The sequence below is a fragment of the Onychostruthus taczanowskii genome, unplaced genomic scaffold (assembly GCF_017590055.1).
Source record: "Onychostruthus taczanowskii isolate IOZ18803 unplaced genomic scaffold, ASM1759005v1 scaffold4, whole genome shotgun sequence".
NCBI classification, from domain to species: domain Eukaryota; kingdom Metazoa; phylum Chordata; class Aves; order Passeriformes; family Passeridae; genus Onychostruthus; species Onychostruthus taczanowskii.
Window position 1 is genome coordinate 3,964,337 of NW_024501459.1, and position 25,166 is coordinate 3,989,502.

The following is a 25,166-nucleotide window of genomic DNA, read 5'->3' on the forward strand; positions in this document are numbered from 1 at the left end:
AATATGTACAAATAAACCTTACTAGTCAGTATTTATAGCCTATTTTCTGTTGCATAACCTTTAACTAAAGTGGTACTGCAACGCTTGTAAAAGCCCTCTGCAGCACAGACTGCAATTATTAAAACTCAGACCTTGTTGTTTATGTGACTTTTTTCCTTTATTCCACTGTTGTCTGAATTAATTTTCCTTTCATTCCCTATGGGGTTTTGCTCCTTCCATTCCCATTCAGACACTGCAAGGTAAGAAGGGCATCTCAGGGTTAGGACATGCTGCTCAAAACCACTCAAGGTTCAGCAGGACAAGCCATATGCTATTTCATTTAGTTCAAACACAACACAAAACTTCAGAAGTCTGTTCCAGTTGTCAATTTTATTCAAAACATATTTAATATATAGAAATAAATATGAAAGGCCTATACAAATATGAATACTTAGAAAGTACCAACACTGCCCTTCATTTTTTATACTGATCTTTCAATATGTAAAGGGGCAAAACTGCAGCAAATAGCCCACATACTTAGTAAAATAAATTTTACACAATCTCTGATAACAATGTCTGTCCATGTCTAACGGAATCTTTTAGACTGAGTTCTCTTTTACATACATGCAACCTCAACACAAAATACGTTCAGCATTGAGATGTTCACAACACAGACTGATGTACATTTTTCTCAAGATGGACAGTAACAAAAGATCATACTTAAGTTATACTTCAATGCAGGAATTTAGCATTATCATTTTTTATGACATGCTGTGCTAACAGTATTTTTTAAATACAGTCCAATAAACCGAAGGAAAGCAATCTTGCCTTCAAGTAAAACCCAAGTAATTTTAAAAACTTCAGAATGGGCATTTGCTTTTACATACCGTGATTCTTTCCAAAGCTTTAAAAATTTTAACACCACGCAAAACGTTTTTGGTATAAAATAATATCATAAATTAAGTAAGCCTTTTGCTTCTTGTGAACCACATTTGATAGACAATTCCCCATTAAGTGATATTTTTCTAACACAGGGCATCACCCACATGCAGTTATGCAATGTCACTAATTTACACATTTAAAAGAGAATAAAGCAAAGTATGTGCTTAAATGGTGAGAGGAATGACTACTGCATCAAATACAACTGCTCCTTCAAATGCTGGTTATTTGTTGGGTATTTTTTGGGAGGTTACACTTTTTTTTAAGAAAAGGTCACACCCCAATAATACTGAAAGGCAACCACATCACATAGCAAAAACCTCTTTTTTCTGAAGGAGTTTGTCCTCATCCCAGAGCTAAAAAGCTCCCAGATGTTAATTTAAGACCAGCAGATCAAAATTCCTGGAAATTAGAAGAAATATTTCAGATATTTCCCATATGGACAATAAAACCATAGGCTTTAGCTAACAAAAAAACCATAATATAATTTGCTGTAAGTGCACAAAAGCCCAATCTTGCATCTCTCTCCTGTTGATTCAATTGTTTTCACTTAAGGAAAGTATAGAGAACTTCCCTCTCCATTATTTAAATTACAAAAATAACTGTTTGAAGAATATATTTAATAGTTTATCCACATACTAAATCTTAAGGGTATTTGGGAATGCCAATTCTGTTTTTCAAAAAAACTACTTCTTTTACAGTGTTGTAACAATTTTCTCTTTCCATCAAAATAAAGATTTTTGAGCTCATATTACTAAACAGTTCTCTCATTTCTACTTCTTGATGTTTGAATGCTCGGCTCATTGTTTCAAAAGAGAATTTGTAGATTCACTGAGAAATAAATGGGACAAGTCCCTACTCAAGGGCAGATATCCAATATACCTTGGCTTGGAATTGCAGCTGTGTTGTAGGGCTCTCATTCACAGCATCGGAGTGGTTTCCATAACAAACCTCCTTGGATCGCTGTTGTTCTCTAATCAGTTTTCACTCATCTGAACCCTTTCTGAGCTCACCCAGCAAAACTAAACACTTTGCAACACAGGTTTTGCAGGCATTGCTAGAGGTTCTGCAGGCCAGCAGTGGTGGACTGTTTCCCAGCAGTGTGAGAGTAACAGTCTCTGGAAAGTTTTCATATGTGTTGTATGGCATTAATCTGGCCCACAAAACCTCCTTACACTGATGAGGGTCAAGACAGTAAGACTCCAGCTCTGCAGAGGGTTTGACACTCAGGTTAGAGATCCATCATGGTGGTGATCTGAGACAATGATAGACCAAAAGGAAGACAGACCATATACATAAAGGCTTGCAGTATCATTTGGAAAAAAACCCCAAAACAAACCCAGAATCAAAACCCAGACACTTCCAAGGTAGGAATGCATTTATCAAAAATTAAACTTTGCCCCATTATGAATGATTTGAAGTTTGGGTTCCTGAGCTTGATACTGGACAGGGGAAAGGGCAAGGGAAAGTGACTTTTATCTTAAATTATACAGCAGTATCATTAGGACAGTATTTAAAACCGATTATTAGAAGAATGAATAATTTACAAACGTGACTTTAAGAATATTATAACTAAATAGTAGTTATAGAAATTTAATTCAGAAGACCTTAATCTTCTTTCTTTTGTGTTTGAAATCGTTCCATTAAAGCCCTAAATATATTTCCTGGTATTTTCTGATGTTTGTCTATGAGAGCTTGGACTGCTGCTTTTGTCTGTAGGGAAAGAAAAAAGGTTTTGGTCAGAAAACCTCATTTTCATGCTGCTCATATAATAACACAATTTCTAGACCTTTTTTAATCCTTTCAAATATGACAGACCTAATGCAAATTCAAAATACTGTTCTTCCATATTTAAGCCCACAGATGTGATTGTGACAACACTGCCAAGAAACAGACCAACAAACTAGTATCTCTTCTGTGTGGTAGCTGTGTTCACAAGCTGTATTAATGATACACAAAAGTCAAACAACAGAGTAAATTCATGAAGAGACTTAGGTCTATAAAGCACGTTGAACACCTGCATGATGTACTGCAACTCAAACTCCTGCCTATGCCCAGGTTTGCATCAAAAACACTCTTCCAGTGGGCATCACCTTTGCTTCTACACATGCTCAGAAGCGGCACTGGAAACACCATTGTGTCTCAGCACATTTGACATGTACAAAGTAATGCCCTCTGGCCCCAAGGCCCCTGAAGGATCTGGTCCTGTGACACATGCTCAGGCCATTTAGCTGCATGTGACAGCAGCCTTCACTTTCACTCAAAAAACAAACAGGCCAAGGAGTGCACAGCAGTTACTCTTATTATATAAAAGCTATATAGGGAACATTCAAAAGCAGGGCAACATGCAAAAGCTGTGGTGAGAACACACTTCCTATTCTGACTAGACAAGCACAGGCTTGTGAATTCTTAAGGCCAGAAACAGAAGAACAGATATTTGCCTCTGTAAACTAGTGTTCAGCAAGGGGTGATGTTGGTATAATGCTGCTTGTTGGTACAAGCTCTCACTGTTTATATGAAGTAAGATATAACTGTTATGTCCTGGGACAAGGACTTCACGCATCTGGTCCTAAGTGACTCTACAGATCTAAAATTTGTATTAGGTAAAAAAATAAGCTTTATTTTTTGCTCTAAACAATGGGAAAATGCATACTGTGCCATAGCCTGAAGCATGAGATACAACTTCAAAAATACTCTAACTAAATAGGATTCTAGGGAATTCGCATTCTAGGGCCTTTATCTAGCAGAATCTGAACTTAAGCCAGAAAACAAGTGAGGGTTGGCATAAATGTAAAACGTCAATGCATGTCTGAAAGTAACTTAAACAAATTCTCTGATGAAAGCCAGCAGTTCTGAAGTCCTGTCAGAGTGACCCCACAAAAGAAACAACCAGTGTTCCATAGCCAGGGCCTCAGATATTGCAGACAAACATTTTAAGAGTCTTTTTGCAGAGACCTAATCATAGGATTAACAGACAAAGAGAGACAGATGAACTGACACCTGCATGGTCAAGAAAAGTCTCTCTCTCAAGTGAAGTTTTCAGAATATTCTAAGTGACCATCTGTGGAGTTTTCAAAAATACCTATTTCAGCCCACTCCATCTCACTGCTCCACCACTTAACTGGTTTATGTCTTTGCACTGTGAAATCTATTAATAAACTGAATAAACATGAGGACCTGAAAATCCTTCCTATAAGGATCTAAATCTGAATTAGAGGAACATTTAAAAGTTAAATTTCTGGGCTAGAAGCTGGACAAAACAGAAACACACTAAACAAAGTAGTAAAATGATTTATCTTTTTCTTTTATCGTATGCAATTTCAACAGTTTGTGAACACAGATTTGCTATGTTTGAAAGGCTTCCTTAGTGTCTTTCTGAAAACACCAGGAAGCAGACTGCTTTCTCTTGGGTGAAGTGCTTCTGTCAGCTGAGAGCTGTCTTGTCTGACCAAACTTCTTCAGTCTTTAAAGCAAGTTGTTTCTCAAAGCAAATATAGTGTGCAATTAACTTTAAAAGACCTAGAAGTTGTAGTAATAAAAATGTAGTATTTAAGAATGACATTCAGAGTTAGGCAAGTACAAAATTTACTGTGATTCCTCCAATTTCTATAACTGGCTCCTAGACAGAAATCACTTGACAAGACTATTACAGTGGTTTTTTTTATCAGAACATTCAGTATTTTAAATTTACATATTTACCTTTGTAGCTAGTTCCTCAGCAGTCATATTTGGTTCATATGGAATGGGTTCTCCAATAAATGTCCGTAGCTTAACAGGAAACCCCCCGTAGAGAGGAACTATTGGCAACCTAATACGTTCATATAGCGTCCTAAGTATTTCTAATGTGAAAATATATAGTTGAAAATGGGAGAAAGAAAGGTGGGGAAGGGAGAAGGGGAGGGTAAAGGAGGGAAGAAAGAAAGAGAAAGAGAGAGAGTGAGAGAGAGAGACACTGGGATTATTCTGTAAAGTTTTTTGTCCCCACTATGTCTTAACATTGAAACTGGCTTGCAAAGTAATCTAGCTCCTGATCCAGACTCTCAAATAATGTGGCATCTCAAGTGCTATCCTACCTTGACTTTCATTTCCTAAAAGCTGCATTAATACTTATATCAGACTTATTTCTACCCTAACTTGGTGTGAAATCTTTCCTCCAAAGAGTAGCTGAAACGAGAAGAAAGAAGAGGAGAGAAATTCAATAGCTGCTTCTCTGGAGAGGAAGAGAATCCTACAAAACACAGGTTACAGGTTCAGCTCATTTGACAGGTTAGCATTAGAAACTAGTATTGGAAAACTGCATGTTCAATCTCATTGAGGTCTACAGGATCAGAAATAGCCTTATCTGCCTAAAAGTCAGTCATGCTAACATACCGAATTGCTCTTTCAGATCACACACTGGTTGCAGTTAAACAACACAAAAAGAGAGCAAAAACAGGTATTTCAAACAGCTCTAAGAGGATACATTCTTCTCCACACGCCACCTTCTAAGTGTTTATCCCAAATGTACCCAGAAGAAATTCTTTGAAAAATACGCACTAATATTATATTTCTCAGTTTCAGATAAGAAACTCCATTAACTGGCATGCTGGCACAAGAAAATCCTTACTGATAAAGATGTGCTATTTTCTGTACACAACCTATAAAAACAAAGACAAAACTACTGAAACTGGAGTAACACCTCCAGTGATCACAAAATTACACTCCTCTAACAGCTCTGCTGTAGAATTCAAGGAGCATAAATGATTTAGGCTTCAATTTCCTCTGTTTGGGATTCTCCTGAACACAGCAACAATTAATTGCCGTTTATTTTTGTACAGCATGACAAACGTGTGAATTATTCCAGCTTTCTCCACGCAATATATACCTCTTAAACAGAGGGGCAGAGAAACAGAACTGTGCTGCCCTGCAGCCCTCTGATGAAGGTGATGATGCCATACTTGAGGCAGAACACATGGTGTGGAGACTTGTTCAGGCCCCTCTGCTAGACAGTAACTAAGAGATATAAAAAAGAAGGAGTTTAACACTAGCAAATGAGCAGAGATGTGGGCATCTAACCATTCCAGAGATGGACCCCTCAGACAAAAGACCCATCTATTCATTTTCTGGCTGCAAGTTCCATAAAGACAAGGAAGGAGAGCTGCCAAATGCAAGGTTTTGTAAGGAACCACAGGTCTAGTGCAGAACAGAAAAGGAGCTACAGATTAAATGTAGTTCAAACTGTTCAAACTTTAAGTACAGGTAGAAGTGTAAGCACAGAGCTTTAGGAAAACGAATAATGTGTCAGTTGCCAACCTGTTTGCTTTGCTTCTTAACAGACAGCAGAAAATCTAGGCTTGGCCTAGCAGATACAAGCAGAGAAAAAAGTGCTTTAAATCTTTCTGCCTTTTTCCTTTCTTCTACTGCTTGTGCAAAAGAACACTGTTATGTGGAAAATAACCTAGATGAGCTAATATCACATCTAATGCTTATATTAAATCCTAATAACATCTCTGAACTCTACCAGAGAGCAAACATCAAGAAACAAGGCTGTGTTAAATCTCAAACTTATATAAGGATTATTTCTACAGAGATAGGCTAAACACATATGGAAAAATAAACTACAGAAAAATAGAAAATATCTTACTTATTCCTCCTAATGTCCTAAAGCCTTCTCGAACATTTTGTGTAAACATAGGAATGATGGGCTAGGAGGGAAAAAAAATAATTAAGAATTTAAGGAAGATAGTGCTATCTAAAAAACTTCTACCTCACTTAAACTCAACAGGCAAATTAATTTCAGAAGTGTTTCTCAGACAAGGATATATAGAGAGCAAAACAGGTATTCTAAAGTTCTTCTGTGACCTTCTGCCATGAGGTTTCAAACTGAAGAATAGCACAAGATTTCAGTGAGTCACTGTTTCACCAAGTCTATTAGAGCAGTCCAGAATTTCAGAACCTATGGAGCTTTTAGGCGTCCCTCCCCACATCTAGCAGTGCTTGCACAGTTGTGACTTAAGTGCTTAAACCTCTTACCTAATTTGTAGTTAGGCTCAAAGGGAAGGATTCACAGGATTGGGACACTAAACTTGTCTGATTCCTCTCTGCTATGCTGATGGTATTGCTTCACACTTGATGTGTCATATTCAATACATGTCCATGACTTATTTCTGCTGATGAGTACTTGGAATGGTGTTGAATATTTCAAGTTTTTATTGCTGTCTTTAAAATTGCAAACAGCTGTCAAGATTTACAAGAACTGTGAGGGGGTCAGCTACTATATAAAGTTTTTCAATAGCATTTTACACTATGTCCCCACTGTACACAGCATCATCAGAAATACAGAACCTTTCATGGGATTTTCATGAACTCAAATTCATTTAAATTTTTTTAAAGACAAGTATAGGGACGAGCTAGCACATGTAACTTTTCAGACATGCATCAAGTTTGGGGTTTTTTGAGAGGAAAAAAAATCTGTAAAAAATGACAGAGAATAAAAGAAGTGCAGTTGCCTAAACTGAATGCATGCAAATGTCTTTATTCTAGAACAGTCTTATTTGATTAATCTGGAACATCTTACTTTTGACATAGAGGTAGAAATTTTTGTTTATATGACAGAAATTCTGGCAAAAAATCTGCTGAAATAAAACAACTTCAACACGTTGAAGGTCCCAGTTTTAGACATTTTTCTGATGTTTCAGACAAATTCTTCTTTCCATGAGGAGTTCTGCTTATGATTCAAGGTGACTTAAAAGTTCATCTTTAATCTAAATAAAGATGTTTTTCCCACTTTCAGCCTGCCTCTGACACTCTATTTTACTGCATCTCTCAGGGTTTTTTTCTAGGGGGGATGAAGCTACAAGACCTTGTGAGTGCATAAAGGGAACTAACACACATCCAATAAAATAAATGCAACTAGTACAATCACAGCTGAATCTCAAGTATGGCCTTCTACATGCTACTGTAATACATTAGTAAAATCTAAACCTGTTGAAAATACCTGCTTAAACAGCGTTATTTTCCTTGTGAGAAAAGTGATGCACACTTGGGTCTTAAAAGTATTCTATTTGTGTATAAAATCCAGAGATTTAACTAGTCTGTCTTTGACAGTAACTAAATATAAAACTCCTGGTGTGAGACTTGCTTTTAAATTAGGTATATGCAGACATATGGACATATGCACACATCTACCAAGTACAAATCTAGAACAAGAGGGACTCTGAAATGATTACTAAAATAGTTACAATTCAAATATATCTCACACACTGTTGTGCCTTAACATTTGATTCTCTAATAATAACTACCTGCCTGCTGACCAAGCCCAGTGCTGTACATTACAACTGAAGAATTCACACCAATGACCAGCCCTGGACATCCCCCACTACCATCAAATGCCAATACAGTATGAAGTGTCAGTGAGTCTATACCCTGCTGTGACAGCTATACTGAAGTGACAGAACAAACAAAAACATGGAGTTGGACTCCATGATCCTGATGGTCCCTCCCAAATCAGCACATTCTGTGACTCTGATATGTAGGATCGTTTCCCAGCCATGTTGGTCTGGGAAGGCTAAGCCATCACAATACTAACCAGGTATGTATAAAGCAGCACATACTTATAAGGAGAAGCCATTCTGTATTTCATCTCTTGTTCTTTTGAACCCTGGATTTCCTAACCACACCATTCTTAGCTGACTCATAAACCTTATCTATCAAAAGCAACAAAAAAAGTCAGGAAATGTAGTTGTTAGATCAAGTAGACCATACTCAGGACAATCAGAAACCTAACATCAAATGTATGATAATCAAAACAGCTTTCTCTGGAAGAAAGCACGAATAACTTAGCTTTCTTTGCTTCTCTTCCATTATGTGTCATACTTACCACTTTTGCATCAATGGCCACCTGAGCAAAGCCTTTCCGATCACTCCACAAAACAGTGTATGTTTCATCACTGAAGAGTGCTTCCCGAACTCCGCCTGGGGCAATGGCTAACAGATGGCCCTCCTCCAGAGTCCTGACACAAGCTTCTTTTGGTCCATGTATAACTCCAAATACCTCAAGTAGTATTCTAAAACCTGTAGGGTTAAGATAACATTAATTCTGAAAATGTTAATTCATACTACCATTGAGTACAGATTCCCAGCAGTGAACACTATGGCTAAAACTTAATTGTCTAATAAGCTGTGACCTCCAGTCCCCAAGAGGAACTGAAGCATTAAATCCAACTTACAGATTTTGGTCTGCAAAGTTGACGATCTAGGGGTTTCAGTGGCTTTTTGTCATAGTAAAGTCAGGTGTTATCCCACAGTCAGGACTAAACTGAAAAAGAACTGTCAAGCACTCTATGATATCTTTCACATGTCCTTTTGAAGGAGTTGTTTGACTCAAGGGCACTGGCTCCTTGCTCAAGCTCTACTGTTCAAACATAGCACAGTCCAAATAGAGAGCAACAAGAAGCAAAACCAGGAAATTGTTGTGGTTCTGTTTTGTGAACTTCGGCAAAGAACAGTAGTGCATAAGGAGGAGAATGATGCAGTTGCTTTGTCATTCTCTGCATTACAGATCACTGCAGCAATTGACTCTGGTTCAGTCTGTGAGTACCTGGATGGCATTTCATGCAGAGAAGCATCTGGCAAGCCTCAACTGGGTACACTCACCTTCTGTTAATACTGTAACTGAAGTCTTCTACCTAAGGTTACATAAACTCCTCTATCACCTAGAATTTGACATGTCATTCGGACTGTACTCTTCAAGAAACAGGACAACATCAAAAATATGCTACAAGCATCAAAAGGAACACACCTGATCAATTTAGACAACTAGCCTATTTTTAAAGGACATAACTACCACAGACGTCTGTTTGCAGGAAATCAGTCCTGTTTGGTTGGTCCAATAGATTTTAAACTTATACAGTATTTATGAGTAGTGCATACCAAAATGGTAACTTTGGATGACTGGACAGTAAGGAAAACATCACTTCTCTTTCTTGAAATTTCCCACTGAATCAAGCAACCTTATCAGCCATAGAAAAGGACAAAGAACTGATCTAGTCAAGTTTGCCTCTTCATAACAAGTGATAGCTGTGACTATAAACACACATTTGCTGCATACACACACATGCTAAAGGAGAGCCCAAATAAAATTAAGAAGACAGAGGTCTATCTCCTCTTACAGCTTGCATAAATTAAGGGCTTGCAAAAAAAGCATGAGGCAACACATTATTAGTTTATTCTGAACTAAACTCTGATCTCTAACTAGTCTTTTTAACTGGTGTGGGTATAATTGCTCCCAGCTCATCTCTGTACCCAATCAGGATCTGTCCATTAACATCCTAATGAGGCCACAGAACACAAGCTGCATTACACCTGTCTCATATTTTACTGTGCCTGCCTCACACTGCTAATGACACTCAGTCTTCATCTAGTAGCATTTGCACAGATGTGCTTTTTGGTGGGATTTTCAATAGCTGATTTTTACAATGCTTGACATTCCCAAACTAATTAAAGCTCTCTAGAATGTACCTGGTGGTAAAAAAGCTGCCTATCTCCAAGTCCTTTCTGTCAGCGAGCTCAGGAGACAGACATAACAGTCATGAAAAGGGTTGAGATGAGCAGGAATAGAGACTCCAAGGAAGCAAAGATTGTGACAACACCGTTTCTGCATTGGATACACTGAGGAAGGGGTGAGGGGGAGGGTGTGTGTGACAAAGTAAACACCATGAGTTTGTCCAGTTCATTTAAAAAAAAAAAAGAACAGAATATTGTCAGAATACAGACAAAAAAAAGTACTAGAGAATAGTTGTCCAGGGAGGTTTTAAGTCCTCACAAAGGACTGTATTTCCCCCTTTGTCTTTTAGTATCAACTTTATATTCTGAGCAGTGCTTCACAGCCTTGCCAGCGGATCACACATTACTATTGATATCTCTGCTTCAGTACCAAACAAGAACCTGGCTCCCTTACAGCAGCTGAGAGGTAGAATCTGACACAATGGCCCAGAAAGGACAGCCAGGGTACCTGTCTCCAAGGCAAAGGTTAGAAGCAGTACCAGGTTTCTACATGAAAGGAACCAAGAATCTCTTTTTCCATTTTAAACAACAAAACAACTCTCAATACTATCTAAACACAATTTTTCAGCCATGCAGAACACGTTCTTCCAGACACCAAGAAGTTCAAACTTAATTTTATTCCACAGTTCAACCTGAACTCTGCCTTTTGCCCCAACATAGTCTTCTCCTATTTTCCACAAGACTGTATTGTCAGAAATGTTTGAAAACCCTTTGGAGAGTACCCAGTAAGGCATGTAATACTGCTCTCAACTTGTGCACTATGTACATTTTTCTATCTTGGCCCCAGTGACTGTAACATCAGGGCTGTCAGCTAGGACAGCAGGACAGCAAGGATGTCATAATTTTCCCATGGTTGATCTTTAGGACCCCAGACAGAGGGGAACCATTTAGACCTTCCACAGCTGTGTGTAAATATATATTTTAGACCTTCCATAGTTGTGTGTGTATATATATATTAGACCTTCCATAGTTGTGTGTATATATATATACACGTACATATATATCTGAGAGCATCTTGTCCACAAGATACTTTGCAACACCTTTTGCATGTAACAGACAAGAAGCCAAAGCTCCTTTCCTCTGCCTTAATTACATAAACTAGCATGCAGCCTTTTAAAGAGGGCTCCCAGATGACTTCAGGAAGCAAAAATAGCCTATATTATAGCAGAGGATGATGGGGAAGAACACAAGTGAAATCTCAGTCCCCTCTGAATGCATTGGGAAAAGGCTTTCTCCTAAACTTAGAGAAGTCAATGTATTTCTGAGCACTACACAGGTAAGAGTCTAAAGGAACAAGAAAGCTGAAATATTGGGATTTTTTTTTTCCCTGTGGCAAATGTCTAGTTATAAAGGAAGGAATAAAAGAATTTATATGACCATATTTTATAGCCTTCTCCAAAATGCAAGAAAAGCATACTTAATACTGACACAAGTCTGACACATCCATGTGTGTCTAACAGACTCCCCAAACGCTCCGCCACTCTTTCCCATTTCCCCTGCACTGAGCATAACTTTTGGTTAAAACATCTTCTGAAACCCAAATTAAATTAATCTGAACACTTAATCAAGGTCAGACAGCCTTAGTATTAGGATAAAATTATGCAGTCTTTCTGGTTTGATGCACAAGGGAAGCAGCATCTACTTGAGTTGCCAGTCACAGATTACTGTGCTTATTTTGAAACAATCCACAACATTTTCTGGGCTCTTTGGACTTGTCTCCCTGAACAGTCTCAATTCCTTCACAGAACCAGAGATTATGCAGATTAGAAGGAAGCTCTGGAGGTCATCTAGTCCAGCCTCCCACTCAAAGCGGGTTCAACTAGATCAGGCTATTCAGAGCCTCACCCAGCAGAGTTTTGAAAGTCTGTAATCTGAATCTCTGGGATGGAGATTCCCCAAGTTGCCTAAGCAATCTGTTCAGGTGTCTGATCACACTCATGGTAAAATACCTTTCCACATGTCTAATCAAAATTTCCTGTGTTGCAACATGTCTCTGTTACTTCTCAATCTATCACTGTGCACGTGTGAGAAGAGTCTGACTCCTTCTTCTCCCCACCCTCCCACTAGGTCACTGAAGACAGCAATAGCATCTTTCCCCACCCTTATCTGGTACACAAATCCAAACAAATCCAGTTGTCTCAACCTCTCCTTGTACACTGTGTGCTCCAGACCCCCATTATCCACTGAACATGCTCCAGTGTATCCGTGTACCCTGTAGCAGGGAGTCCAAAAGTGGACACCATGTCACTGGATGTGCTTGCGCAAGTGCCATACCAAGGGGAAAAAAAATCTCTTCACCCAAACCAGTGGCTACATTCATGCTACAAAAAGCTCACCATGCAGTTCACCTTCTCTGCTGTAAGGGCACACTGCCAACTCACATTCAGCTTGTTGCCTACTAGAATACTAAGTCCTTTCCTGCAAAGCCCCCTTTTATCCAGAGTACTGCACAGAATTATCTACCCCAACTGCACAGCTCTACATTTGCTTTTGTTGAACTTGATAATATTTCTGCCAGTTGAATTCTATGAAGTCACTCTGAGAACAAGCTTTATGCCCAGTATATCTGTAGCTCCCCCAGTTTGGTATCATCAGTGCATTTCCTGTAAGTGCTCCAGGCCCTCATCCAGGGGTACTATAAAAACACTAAGCAGCAGTGGTCTCAGTATCAATCCCTGAGGAATGCCTGTAGCTGTTAGCTAGATGTTGTACCGCTAAAACCATTTCTTCAAGATCAGCCTGAATGATATTTGTGGGACTCATAAGTATAGTCCCATTTAGAGCCTGATTTTAAAGCAGAAAAGTAGTAAACATAATGCCCCATTTGATAAACATCTGTGCCTGTAAAGATACAATACGGAGCCAAATCTGCATCATGAAGTAGGTTATATTAGTCATCTGTATGCAAAAGATTTGATGGCCACTGATAAATGAATCTGTTGGCAAAAACAGTTGCAGAGGCAAAGCCATATTGTAATCAATATGCAAAAGTTATTTTCAGGGACTAAGGTTGAAATAAATCTATACCAACAAAAAGACAGTTTTTTTATATGAGTTGGTTCTACTAAAAGCATCAGTACACTACAGAATTCTCCTTGTAATTAATTTTGTGAATTGACAGGCCTTTAATCACAAACTAAACTTGGGAAATAAAGTGGGTACTACTGTACTTCACACAGACAAAAAAACAAACCCCTCACATAATTAATTTCACCAACTGGCAGTGCACTTCACTAGGCTATCCAGCCAAAATCTTGCCCTAAACATATTTTCCATTTTCTACCTGCTTCACCTCATGTTTCACACAAACATGCTGAACACTTCTCTAGCTTTCCTCCAAAACAGATTCTACTCAAAACAGTCTTCCTGGGCACAGGTTCCACTGCCTGCCATCCTCAACCACGTAAGAGTTGGGCGGAATAAGAAAATACATTGTCTCTTCAGACTAGTAGTCTTAACTTACAGGGCATTTGTTCCAAACTGTTTAATTCTTAATCAGTTCACACCACTTATTCTGCCTATATTAATGAAAAAGAAACATCTTATTGAAATCTTTGCTAATGATTAATACAAAGAACACTGCTTCTCCTACAATATCCTTCTCTTTGTTTCTGAACACCCTAGAGTAATTGGAAAGTGCTGCCCAGACAGGACTATGTCCCATCCTTGCATGGGCCAGTCTCATTCTTGTTTGTAAAGAACATGCTGTTTCAAAACTTTGATTAAATTTGTCCGAATGTCTGTTCTGAAAGCTGTGCTCCGGCAACACGATTTTTATTAATTACACAATTAAAAAATTAAAATAAGAATGACAAAACTGCTTGTTTATAATGAAGTATGTTACCTGGTAATCTAAAGACAAAATGATCAGCTACTACGCTGCAGCGCCTCTTCTTCATTATGTGAAGTCTAGCTGAGAAATAGATATAGTCAACAGGAGTAGCTCCATGATAAAACACAACAAGTCCTGGTCCTTGGGGAATATTTTCGACACCATGAAGCTCATAACCTGTTAGGAGATAAAAAATGTAGCAGATGTTAAATTTTTATACAATTCTATCCCAAAGAAACTAACTTGCAGCAAGCTGGCAAACTGAAACCAACATGGATTGACAAGTGGTAAGAGTGAAGTGACCGACAATAAGTTGAGAGATAACTTTCAGTATCTACAGGAAATACATGTTGCTTCACAGAGAATACAAGTTTCATTTTAAGCACCACACTTAGAGAAAGAGAAGAAAAAAAAAAAAACAGCATTAAAACAAAACACCTCATCACACTACTTCAAACTGTATACTTTATCCTTATTTTTTCTGTTCACCGTATTCAAGGCTGCAAAGTCCTCTGAATCAATCATTCAAGAGAAATCAAAATACAGACTGGAGTGGTGAAACAACTATTTCAAGATATTATTAACCTTTCAAAGTTTATTGCCATCAGTGACTGTTTCAGAAGATTTGACATGATAGCACCCATTTTCACATCTCCTTTTACTCCAGGATATGAAGCTTATCTTTGCTACTTCTTTCCAAGTTATACCTGTTCCAGCTTTCCATCACTATATACTGAAAGCTATTTGGGACTATATATGTCTAGCTGAAAAATACATAAAGACACATAAGCTTCTTCCTGACCTCATATTTATATTCAAGTTACAGGGCAAAATACATTTAATTAACACAAAATGCATCAGTATAGAACATACTGTAGCAGTACTACTGTGTGTTAATTTAGTATCTTTTTTAAAATAAAATAAAACAAGCAAAAAGAAGACACCCCAAAAAAAAACACCCCTCAACCAAATTCCATCACATTTTCCAAAGTAAATCAGGTCTGCAATTCCTATTCCATTAATTAATTCTGAAGGTACTCTTGGCTCTTCTCCTTCAGTTCTACTGTGGAGCTGCAACACATTGCAAGCGTATCATCTGTCCCATCCCAAGGGACCACTAACTGTGCTCCATGCCAGCCAACTAACACACATGACATTGGCATAATACAAGTAAAGTTACAGGTATCAATCAGCAGGTTTGGGGCTTTCTGGTTGCAAGGTTGTTTTTTTCTCTTTTTTTTTTTTTTTTTTTTAATTAATGCTGTTAGATTTCAGGATGGAAAGTTCTTCTTATGATATCCTGATGAATCAAGTGGGGGAAAAATAAGTGGGAAACAGTTCATTCTTTAGAAGACAAAGCGTATAGATAAGAGGGAAGCAGCTGACAGGACAGAAAAAAAAATCACAGCTCTCAATGAGGGAATGGATAAGAATCTTTTTGCACAAATAAAATGTCAGACCTTATGAAAAGGGAAAGTTACTAAGGATTAAAAGAGCTAGGGCCTTAAAAATAATTTTCTTGTGAAAAAAAAAGTAAATAGCTTTTTATTGTGAAGTGAGCATTTTAAGGTCTTTGATGTAGCTGTTGATTTTGATGTAGTGTACTTTCCTAGATTTGAAAGTTACATCTTAGTCTTACAAAGCCCATCTGATACAGCTGCTGCACCATCTGGTTATCAATGCCTTGAAAACCCACTTCCCTTTGACTAGAGAACAAATAGAGATGATTTTCAAGAAGGATTTATTCTTTATGTAAATTGTTCTTAAGTATCTCTTTCTCCTTTAGCTGCATCTAGACTGAATGGCTCTGAAAGAGACTTGTGATTTCCTTGGAGAGAAAAGCCAATTCATTTATTAAGTCTGTCTTCATAAAGAAATAATAGCAGGAGGACAAAGAACAAGGCTCTCAGTTTTGACATTCTAGTAGAAAAAGTAGTAGTCCAAAATACAAAGATAAATAAAAAAGTAGGGTTCTGTAACAGTGTCAGGCTCTGAAGGTAATTTCAAGAAGGAACTAAGTGCTCCTTTTAGCCATCATTTGGCATTTCACATAAGACTGGTTAAGTGCAATTAAACTATGCTAACATGTGCTGGCTGACATACTAGCTATCAGGGAACTGGCATTAAACTTCCAGTCTTCACATATTAACCCTGAAATGATACAGTTACTTGATCTAGTTTTTAACACAACACACATTTCAAGTCTTTTTCAAATGAGGAAATCCAGGAGTTGTTATAAAAAGAAAAAAAAAATGGAAAAAAAGACAATTTAAAAAATTGCCCATATATTCAACAGGAACACAGGCATCATTTTATAGCAGCAAAGGAATAAATGCATAAGAAAAAATTTACATTCAAAAAAGTCTCAATGCCTTTTTTTTTTGTGTGCGTGTCTCAAGCACCACTGACAGTCACTCAGAAAACAGAAAAAAAACCTGGCCTGAATTGGCATGCACCAGCAGCAACAATCAGGCATATCTTGATGAGGAATGAGGAATAAGAGCTTCAGAAGTTTTTAATGAAAGGTCAGATCTCACTTACCATGCCATATTCTTCCATGTCCATCCCATATGGTTGCCAACATTTCTCTTGCACCAATCCAAACATCATGGGAATAAGCTTCCTTTATTTCATTCTTCCTTTTATAAATATGAAGCCAGAGAATGGAAACGTAGAAGAGAATGACAATAACTCCTGGAAGTACAAAGACTACTACAAGTGGAAATAGCAACCATAAAATGTAGAATGCATAACTCAGATAATCTCCAATATCCTCCACACCAGTCCATTCTTCCAGAATGTAAGTCAGGCAATTTAAGTAGGACATAGATGTCGGTCCTGCAGTACAGGATTCATTCCCACCTGTCATCTCCTGTTTAAAATAAAATTTTTAAAAAGTATTTTAATAAATCTTCCAAAAAGACAGATCTGCCTATACTGTTTAATCATATAATAAACCTCTCCGATGCATTTGATTCATATACCATCTACCCCACATCCCAGCACCACCTATTAGAAACATAACAGTTCACACAGAAAAACTTTTACTTGATATTTACAGTCCTTTTCTTTTGGGTACTGGAAATGCTGACAATTCTAACGGAGAAAGATGGTACAACTACTTAAATTTCAGGCTAGGATTTTATCTCACTGAAAATTGTACAACTTCCACAGACCAAGAACATTTATACCCTTACCAACACCAATTAACACTGAATTTTTGAATTTCAGAAAGCTGTCTTGATTAGTCTAATTTATTGTTACAAGAAAATAAAACCTTCTCTCAAGCACTAACTACAACAGGAAACAGCACAATCTCAAATCCAGTGCTTTAAGGCAAACCTACTGAACACTTCCACTCATTATAACCCTAGGACAACTCAGGAAGATGACCTCTCAAATAAGGAAGTCTCAGCCCAGAAAAGACCTTAATTTGTACCCAGAAATTTACTGATAGTGATATATCAAGACCCAGAGCACAACACTGAGAGGCAGCAGAAAGGACAAGGGAAAAAAGTTCACAAGAAGTCCTCTTTAGTTTTAACTGCTCTGCCTTTTACTGTGTTTATGCATAAGAATCTCTCCACTCCAATGCCAGCTCTTAAAAATTTACCAGCCCACAGAAGTCAAGCCTGCAATTTCAGGCTTACTGTAACTGTGGAGCCACATTTTTTTTTTCTTAGCTTTGTACAATTTAGGGGACAACTTGCTATTCACTTCACCTTACAAACGCAGGACAGCCTGAATGCTTGGCTATTTTAGCTGCAGTGTTTGAACAGCAAACCTAATACCTCTGGGTACAAAAATTATTCTAGGCTAGAAAAAACTGGTTGATCAATATTCCAACTTCTGCTAGTCAGGACCACGAAGAAAAAATGTTGCAACTGTAAAATAGGCTTATAGAGAGAAATGGAAGAATAGCATTTCTAAGAATGAAAATAATCTAAGCTTGAAGCTGCTGTGCTTTGTTTATTAGAGTGTGACTTACAGCAGGTATGACTGCAAAGCTCCTATGCCTAGACAGATGTGTAGATCTACCATTCTTTTACTCTTGCTCTGGTTTTGCAAGAAACAAGAGACTGAAATACAGAATATTGCTTTCAGAACACTGGTGACAACAAAAAATTACAAAGCAGATCAATTTGACTCCACATTTGCTAAGGAACATTGAAACACATACTAGAGTAGAACTCATTTCACTTATTTTCCCCATGTCAATTTTCCCTCATATTCTGACAGAGCAAGGACATCCCTTTTCCTCTGGTTTTGGAAATCGGCCTCTACCCACATTACTCAAGGTAACTAGCTCCTATTAATGAGAAGAAAGCTGATCTTTGCTCCCACAATCCATGGCTGCTCCAAACTAATTCAGGCTTACAACAATGTGCTCTTCAGCATGTTCTTGAGGACAGTGTGATGGGCAGCTGATGTATCTGCAGCCACGTATAAGCACATAGCAGTAGTGACATGCCCTTCACTGAATTCATGCACCTGTCTTTGGGGTGTGAATTAGGGGGAAAGGATGGGAGAGAGAGCATGTGGGAGAGCAAGGGAAAGCTCTTTTTCATTCCAGTTGCCAGAGCTGAACTACAGAACCTGTCAGGCAGCAAACACCCACAGCAAGTATAAGAAACACAACTTGTGAGCCCAAGCAAGATTTAGGAGCAGTATTCAACACCACAATATTAATCAGATTGTTATGTCTGGACTCCTCCAGTGGCTCCACCTACTACCTAGAGAACAATATGGAGCATGGGTTATGGCACAGAAGCATTTTTTCAAAACTGAGAGGCAACTATGTAACTTAAAAGAAGAGCTATACTCCCCCACTTATTATACACTTTTAATTGTTTATGGCTTTCCCAAACCCCAAATCCTCCATCAAGTAAATTTAAAGTCCTGTTCACACATGTCAGTCTTGCAAAATATTACGTGTCCTTTTGCTTGCAATGTTCAATGCAACACCTCAAATGCAATCACCAGAGTTTTTAAAGTTTACTTGCATATCTGTGTGCTAACCTGCAACAGAAACTAACAGATCTAACATCTTCCGTGTTACCAGCCACAGAGGTCAGAGCTGAAGCACTGCCTTCCCTCATGAACAGTCAAATCTACCCTGAACAATGCTGCTTCCTCATCTTGAAGATCATCACAGGATAACTTAGACTGAAATTTACACTGCCCAACCTCTTCCTAACTAGCCAGTTAAATCAGGTTGCCCAATGGCAAATCCACTCCAGTAGTATTCTGGACTGGATCTCCATGGATGGAGATCCCACAGCTTCTTCAGGCCCCTAATCCAGTGCTTGAATACCTTCATGGTGCAAATGTTTTTCTTTATTCTGGTTCTAGAGTTGCCCTTACCACACCTTGTGTCTGCTGCCTCCTGTCCCTTTGCTGTGAAGATTCTACTTCCCACATTCATTAAGAGCAGTAATAAGGTTATCACAATGTGAGTGCTACGGCATTGAAGAAGGGAAGGCAGATTATGATCCAAAAAAGCTCAAAAGTTCCACACTGAACTCAGGTTCAAAATAGTTCTTAGGTGCCACTAACAGATAATGACACTGGTGTGTTCCAACTTGCTGTTGAGTAGTTCAAAATACACATTTTTAAGTTCTAACTTGCTAATGCAGCAGCTTACATTTTTCACTAGTTCACAAAAACAGAATGTCTCATTTGACTAATCACAGCGCACACCAACTTATGCTTACACTTCAGGCTTTATGATGTGGAAACAAGGCTAACACACAATTCCCATCACTGATTTCTGGCCCATGACCCAGAAAAGTCCTTAACTAAACTACAGCAGAGGCCTTCGGCTGCAGTCAGCAGATGTTGGGAAAACTGAGACCCTACTGATCAGGATAGAAGGAGCGATTATGCACAGCAGCACGCTCTGCTGTAAACGACACACAGCACGATTTCAGCGTGCATATGCAATGTGCAAGTGAAACCTCTGGAGGACATCCCAGGGTTTCCAAACTAGAAAGACACTGCGAGACAGCAGCTACGACACGTCCCTGCCAACAGAAACACACGGCTACGGAGGCCGTTTCTACCAGAATTAGCACTGCCACCACAAGCACACAAAAAAAAAAAAAAAACAAAACAAAACAATCGAAAAGTTCCAGAAGCCCTGATAATCCTGTTAACGTCACCTGCGACAGGAGAGACTCTAGAAGTCAGAGGATGGTTTAGCCCTTGTTTTGGCCCAGGCACCGGGCGGGCTCCCTTGCGGGCCGGCCAGCGGTTCGCTCTGCGGCGGACGGAGGGGTCGAGGCTCGCTTTCCCGACGCGAGGGCACAGCCCGGCCCGGCCGCCCCCACCGGCGCCCCCGGCTCCCGTCGCGCTCCGCCCGCAGCCCCTGCGATTAAAGCCAGGCCCGAGCTCGGCGGTGACAGAGGCCACCACGGCAAGTCACCTCCCGCCCAGGCACCTGCGGGGCCGGGACCGGGCCCGGCCCGGGGCCCTCCGCCCGCCCGCCTGCGCCCGCTCACCTTGCCCTGGCGGCGGCGGGACCGGCTCCGGCCCCGCGTCCCTGCCGCCCGCCGCTTCCGCCGCGCCGGCAGGGGGGCGCGCCGGCAGGGGGCGCGCGTTCCCCGAGACCGGGAGGGGCGGGGCAGCGGGGACGGGAGCCCCTAACCACAGAATTCCAGAGGGGATCGGGCTGGGAAAGATTCCGAGGTCATCGAGACCAATCTATGACCGAACACCACCTTGACAGCTGGCCCGCAGCACTGAGTGCCACATCCAGCCTTTCCTTAAACACCTCCAGTACTCCACCACCCCTGGGCAGCCCAATGCAATGTCTAATCTGTGAAGGAATCCCAGCTAAACCTCCTCTGGTGCAGCTCCAGACTGCATCCTCTCATGCTGTCACTGGTTGCCTTGGCAAAGGGGCCAAACCCCAAAGGGGCAACCTCCTTTCAGGGAGTTGTGGAGGTTGATAAAGTCACCTCTGAGTCTCCGTTTCTCCAGATTAACCCACCCACAACACCAGGCACCCGCTGTTCACCCTCCTGCCTTGAGCACCACCTAGCTCCCTTCCCAGTACCTGCCAGGTGTGTGCAGTCCTCCTTCTCCAGCCCCGCTGGAGGTGCCACAGCAGCAGCAGCATCCGTGCCTGGTGCCCACTCGTTCCCACTGCAGTTCCTCAGCGTTCCAGACACGTTGTGGTTCCGAAACGGCATTCACGGTGCTGTTAAATCATTCCTGGCTGCCCGACAGCTGTGGATGTAATCCCTGGATATCGGTATAAAAATTTAAAAAAATAATGGATTTACAAATAAAAATCAGTCAAAGAAGTAAATAGTGTTCCAGTGACACTGGGTGCAGCTCCAAACGCATAGGTATTGATGCAGATACCCTACCTGCTAGGATGGCATGGAGCACTGTGCCCTCAGCCTTCGGTGGGATGAACTTGGCCATCTCTTCCACATCTCCTCCTGCTGTGCTTTTCTGACCAGCTCTCCTCTACAGGTACATCATCTGCCCGTTGGACGTCCGCAGCTGCTCAGCTGAGCAGTTGCACTCAGTTTACCATGTAACTGTTTCCATTGTCCTCCAATTAATAAATGTGCAGTTGTGCATTTACACTCTTTACTGTGTAACTGCTTCCACTGTCATCCAATTAATGAAGCGGTCACAGCCCCAAGCCTGGCAGAGCTCAAGAGGAATTCCGACAGGAACATGGTGTGACTCTTGGGGCTGTCCTGTGCAAGGCCAGGAGCTGGAGCTTGATGATCCTTCTGGGTCCCTTCCAACTCTGGATATTCTATAATTCTATGATTTTATTAATTTACTGTGTTATCAGTTTCATATTCTTCCCCATTGCAAAATAGTTTGAGCTGGTTAAAAAAACACAAAACACACAAAAACCTACCAAACCAAAATTTTCCTATATTATTTACTTGGCAAAATATACCCAACAAAAGTCATAAATGCTGTTTTCATTTTGAGGCAGACACAGGTCATTTGCTGGTTTTCATTTTTTTTTTGTTTGTATGATGGAGAGGCTAAAAAATAAGTGTACCAAGGGAGTGATTTGATCTGCAAGTACATTTCTATTTGTATGACAAGAACTCTAATTTCTATAACACCAGTTTTTAGTTCTAGTTTCTATAATACTGCTCTAAAAGACTAAAAATTTAAAGCGAGCCACTAAAATAATATAATAACTGGTTATTATTAGAGCAGTACTATAACATTTCTGGAAAAAATATTTACAATTTTTTATTAGAAAAATATTATATATCATTCAAAATCCCTCTTTTTTCTCGGTAATAATTTTGTCTATCTTCTTGAGACCCCAGAAAATACTCTTAGACAACTGTGACAGAAGACAACAAATAGAAATTATTTTTTACTCAGAGAAGCTGCTGATAACACAGTGGAGCTGCTAAAAGATGTAATAGCCTGGGAAAAACTTAAACCTTGTTAGAAATTATTAACAGCTGCTGAAATAGAGGAGATAGACAGAAATATCTGCTTTTAAAAATAATCAGCACTCTGATTAGATATCTCCTGCCCAAGGTTAGTGATCCATTGTGAGTGGGAGCACAGCTCCTAGCATCACGGATCAGAGAGCATGGCATTTGAAAGGTTGTGCAAATTCTGATTACTGAAGTGGTTAATTGGTCACAGAATCAGAATTATTAAGTTGGAAAGGAAGTTTAAGACCATTGAGTCCAATCAATAACCTAACTCTGCCAAGCCCACCATTAAACCATATCCACAAGTGCCACATCTACACATCTTCTAAATACCTCCTGGGATGGTGACTTCACCACTGCCCTGGGCAGCCTCTTCCAATGCTTGACAACCCTCTCAGTGAAAAAATTTTTACTGATAACCAATATGAACTTCTCCCAGAACAACTTCCTTTTCTCTAGTTCTGTCCCTTATTACCGGGGAGTAGAGACTGATTCCCACCTGGCTGCAACCACGCTTTCAGGTAGTTGTAGGTGTTGGTCCCCACACAGTCCTTTTCTCCAGGCTAAACAGCCCCACCTCCCTCTGATTTTCCTCATAAGACCTCTGCTCCAGACCCTTTACTAGCTTTGTTGCCCTTCTTTGGACACATTCCATGATGGAGTTGATGTACTTGAAAAATAGGATAGTCAAACAATGATTCTGTCTAGTCCTTCTACAGCGTCTGCAATACAAATAAAGCCTTCAGATTCTGGTTACTTATAATTCCTCTTGCTTCTTTATCTGTGTCCATTTTAGTATTCAATAACCTTTTCCTTTAGTTCCATTTCTCCCTTGAAAGCTCAGGCTTTGAATTTTAGCTTGCCTCACTGCAGTGCGGCATGTAAGACTTCACAGTTTGAATTCCTGCTTATGTCCAGGCATATCAGTCTGCATCTTGATCTGCTTTAGTTCATCATCTCCCATGCATGCTGAGTTTCTGCTGGGAAAAAAAAATCTTTCTGCCTGTAGTTAAGGTGTTCAAGTAAAGACTCCTGTATCTTAAGACAGATTTGAGGGTTGACAGCATTTGACAGGATTCCTATCTTTTTGGTCCAGGGACATAACTCACCTGTCCGTCCTTCTCCCTTCACCAGATGTGCAAGAAATACTTGTGAAGAGGCAGGGTCAAGGAAGAATTTATTTTAATCCAAAGAGCAGATTTAGTTTTCTACTGAAAAATGGGCAAACATTACATATATTTCCTTAGATGCTACGTAACCTTTCAGGATGTTGAGAGGAAAGATTATTTAAATATTAAAAGCACATGAAGGAAAATCAGGCACAAAAATTACCTATCTTGGTCTTTGAAGTTAAGACTTGGTTGCATTTAGTGGCATATTGGATAGATTACACAAAGTTGTCCCACTCCCACCAGTCACAACATCCCACAGCCTGTATAAACACATTCTGCTTTGTACTAACTCTCAGTTTTCCACAAGTTGCATTAGGAAGACAAGACTGCTTTTCCAGACAGGCATTTTGGTTCAATGTGTACTGGCAGTGTTGCAGTACTGCATCTTTAGGCAAACCACCAGTGATGATAAGCCTCAAAGATGCATTGCCTGAGAAAGCTCCCCCAAGCTGGTCACTGGGAGATTTGAGTAAATACAGCACAACCATACTGCACACTCCATATCCAGGGCCTTTCAGGCTGGGGCAGCCTCATCCACTAAGCAACTATTGTGTGGTGCAATAGAGCATGCACAAACCAGCTCAGACTTGAAACTAACTTCTACACGTATTTGCAGTATTTGCTACACTGAACTAAAGCTTTTTTACCCCTCTCTTTGAGAAACATTCTTCTGTGGGGAAAAAGTCTTGGAGGCACACAGTCCTGCTTTCCAGGGTACGCACTAGTAAGCTGATGTGTTTGAAGAAGTCTAACTGTTTTTACGGGATTGTTTCTTTTTATAGTCTCTAGGAGAATGGCGTGAGCAGTAGCTGATTATCCAAAGCAAGACAGTTTGTTCTGACATGTCTTGCTAGGGGCCCATCAGGGAAGGTGCCCCCCGTGGGGTGGTCTCTGGTGGGACAACACCAACCCTGAGGCTCTGCTCTGAGACCAGACTGTGCTCAAAACACAAAGACACAGATCTAGACAACACCACTAAAGCCCTCAGATGTAAGTACAAACTTGTTTTAGGAACCAGAAACATTTTGGCTGCATGATTTCCTTTGGGGGAATTTAGCTGTTGCATTGCTATTATACATAAGTCATCTTTATAAATCTTTCTTAGTTCAGGATATTCTCAAAGACATGGAAGAACTTTCTAGAGGTTAATTGTTTTCTTCCACCAAATCTGTTCAAATTTGTAATTTAAACACCAACTATTAGTTACCAGTGCTGTAGGACATTGTTTTTTACTGTATGCTGTAAAACCAATGCAATAAACATGAG

At 39.8% G+C, this 25,166-nt stretch overlaps 1 protein-coding gene across 4 annotated transcripts; it reads right to left on the reverse strand.

The window, feature by feature from the left end:
• Positions 1-350: 350 nt before the first annotated feature.
• LOC121340262 (transmembrane protein 68-like) lies at positions 351-20,844 on the reverse strand. Of its 4 annotated transcripts, none has more exons than XM_041412902.1 (8): positions 20,794-20,844; positions 20,455-20,660; positions 16,835-17,165; positions 14,306-14,470; positions 8,777-8,970; positions 6,542-6,602; positions 4,618-4,757; positions 351-2,631 (listed from the first exon to the last, which is right to left on the reverse strand). In XM_041412902.1, the coding sequence occupies exons 3-8, from the start codon at positions 17,160-17,162 to the stop codon at positions 2,527-2,529; spliced, it is 993 nt and encodes a 330-aa protein (XP_041268836.1). In that variant the 5' UTR covers positions 17,163-17,165; positions 20,455-20,660; positions 20,794-20,844; the 3' UTR covers positions 351-2,526. The 4 variants fall into 4 exon arrangements, with proteins under 4 accessions (XP_041268836.1, XP_041268838.1, XP_041268835.1 ...); XM_041412904.1 differs by lacking the exon at positions 20,794-20,844 and having other exon boundaries at positions 351-2,173; positions 2,526-2,631; positions 20,455-20,778; XM_041412901.1 differs by lacking the exon at positions 20,455-20,660 and having other exon boundaries at positions 20,794-20,838.
• Positions 20,845-25,166: the final 4,322 nt, after the last annotated feature.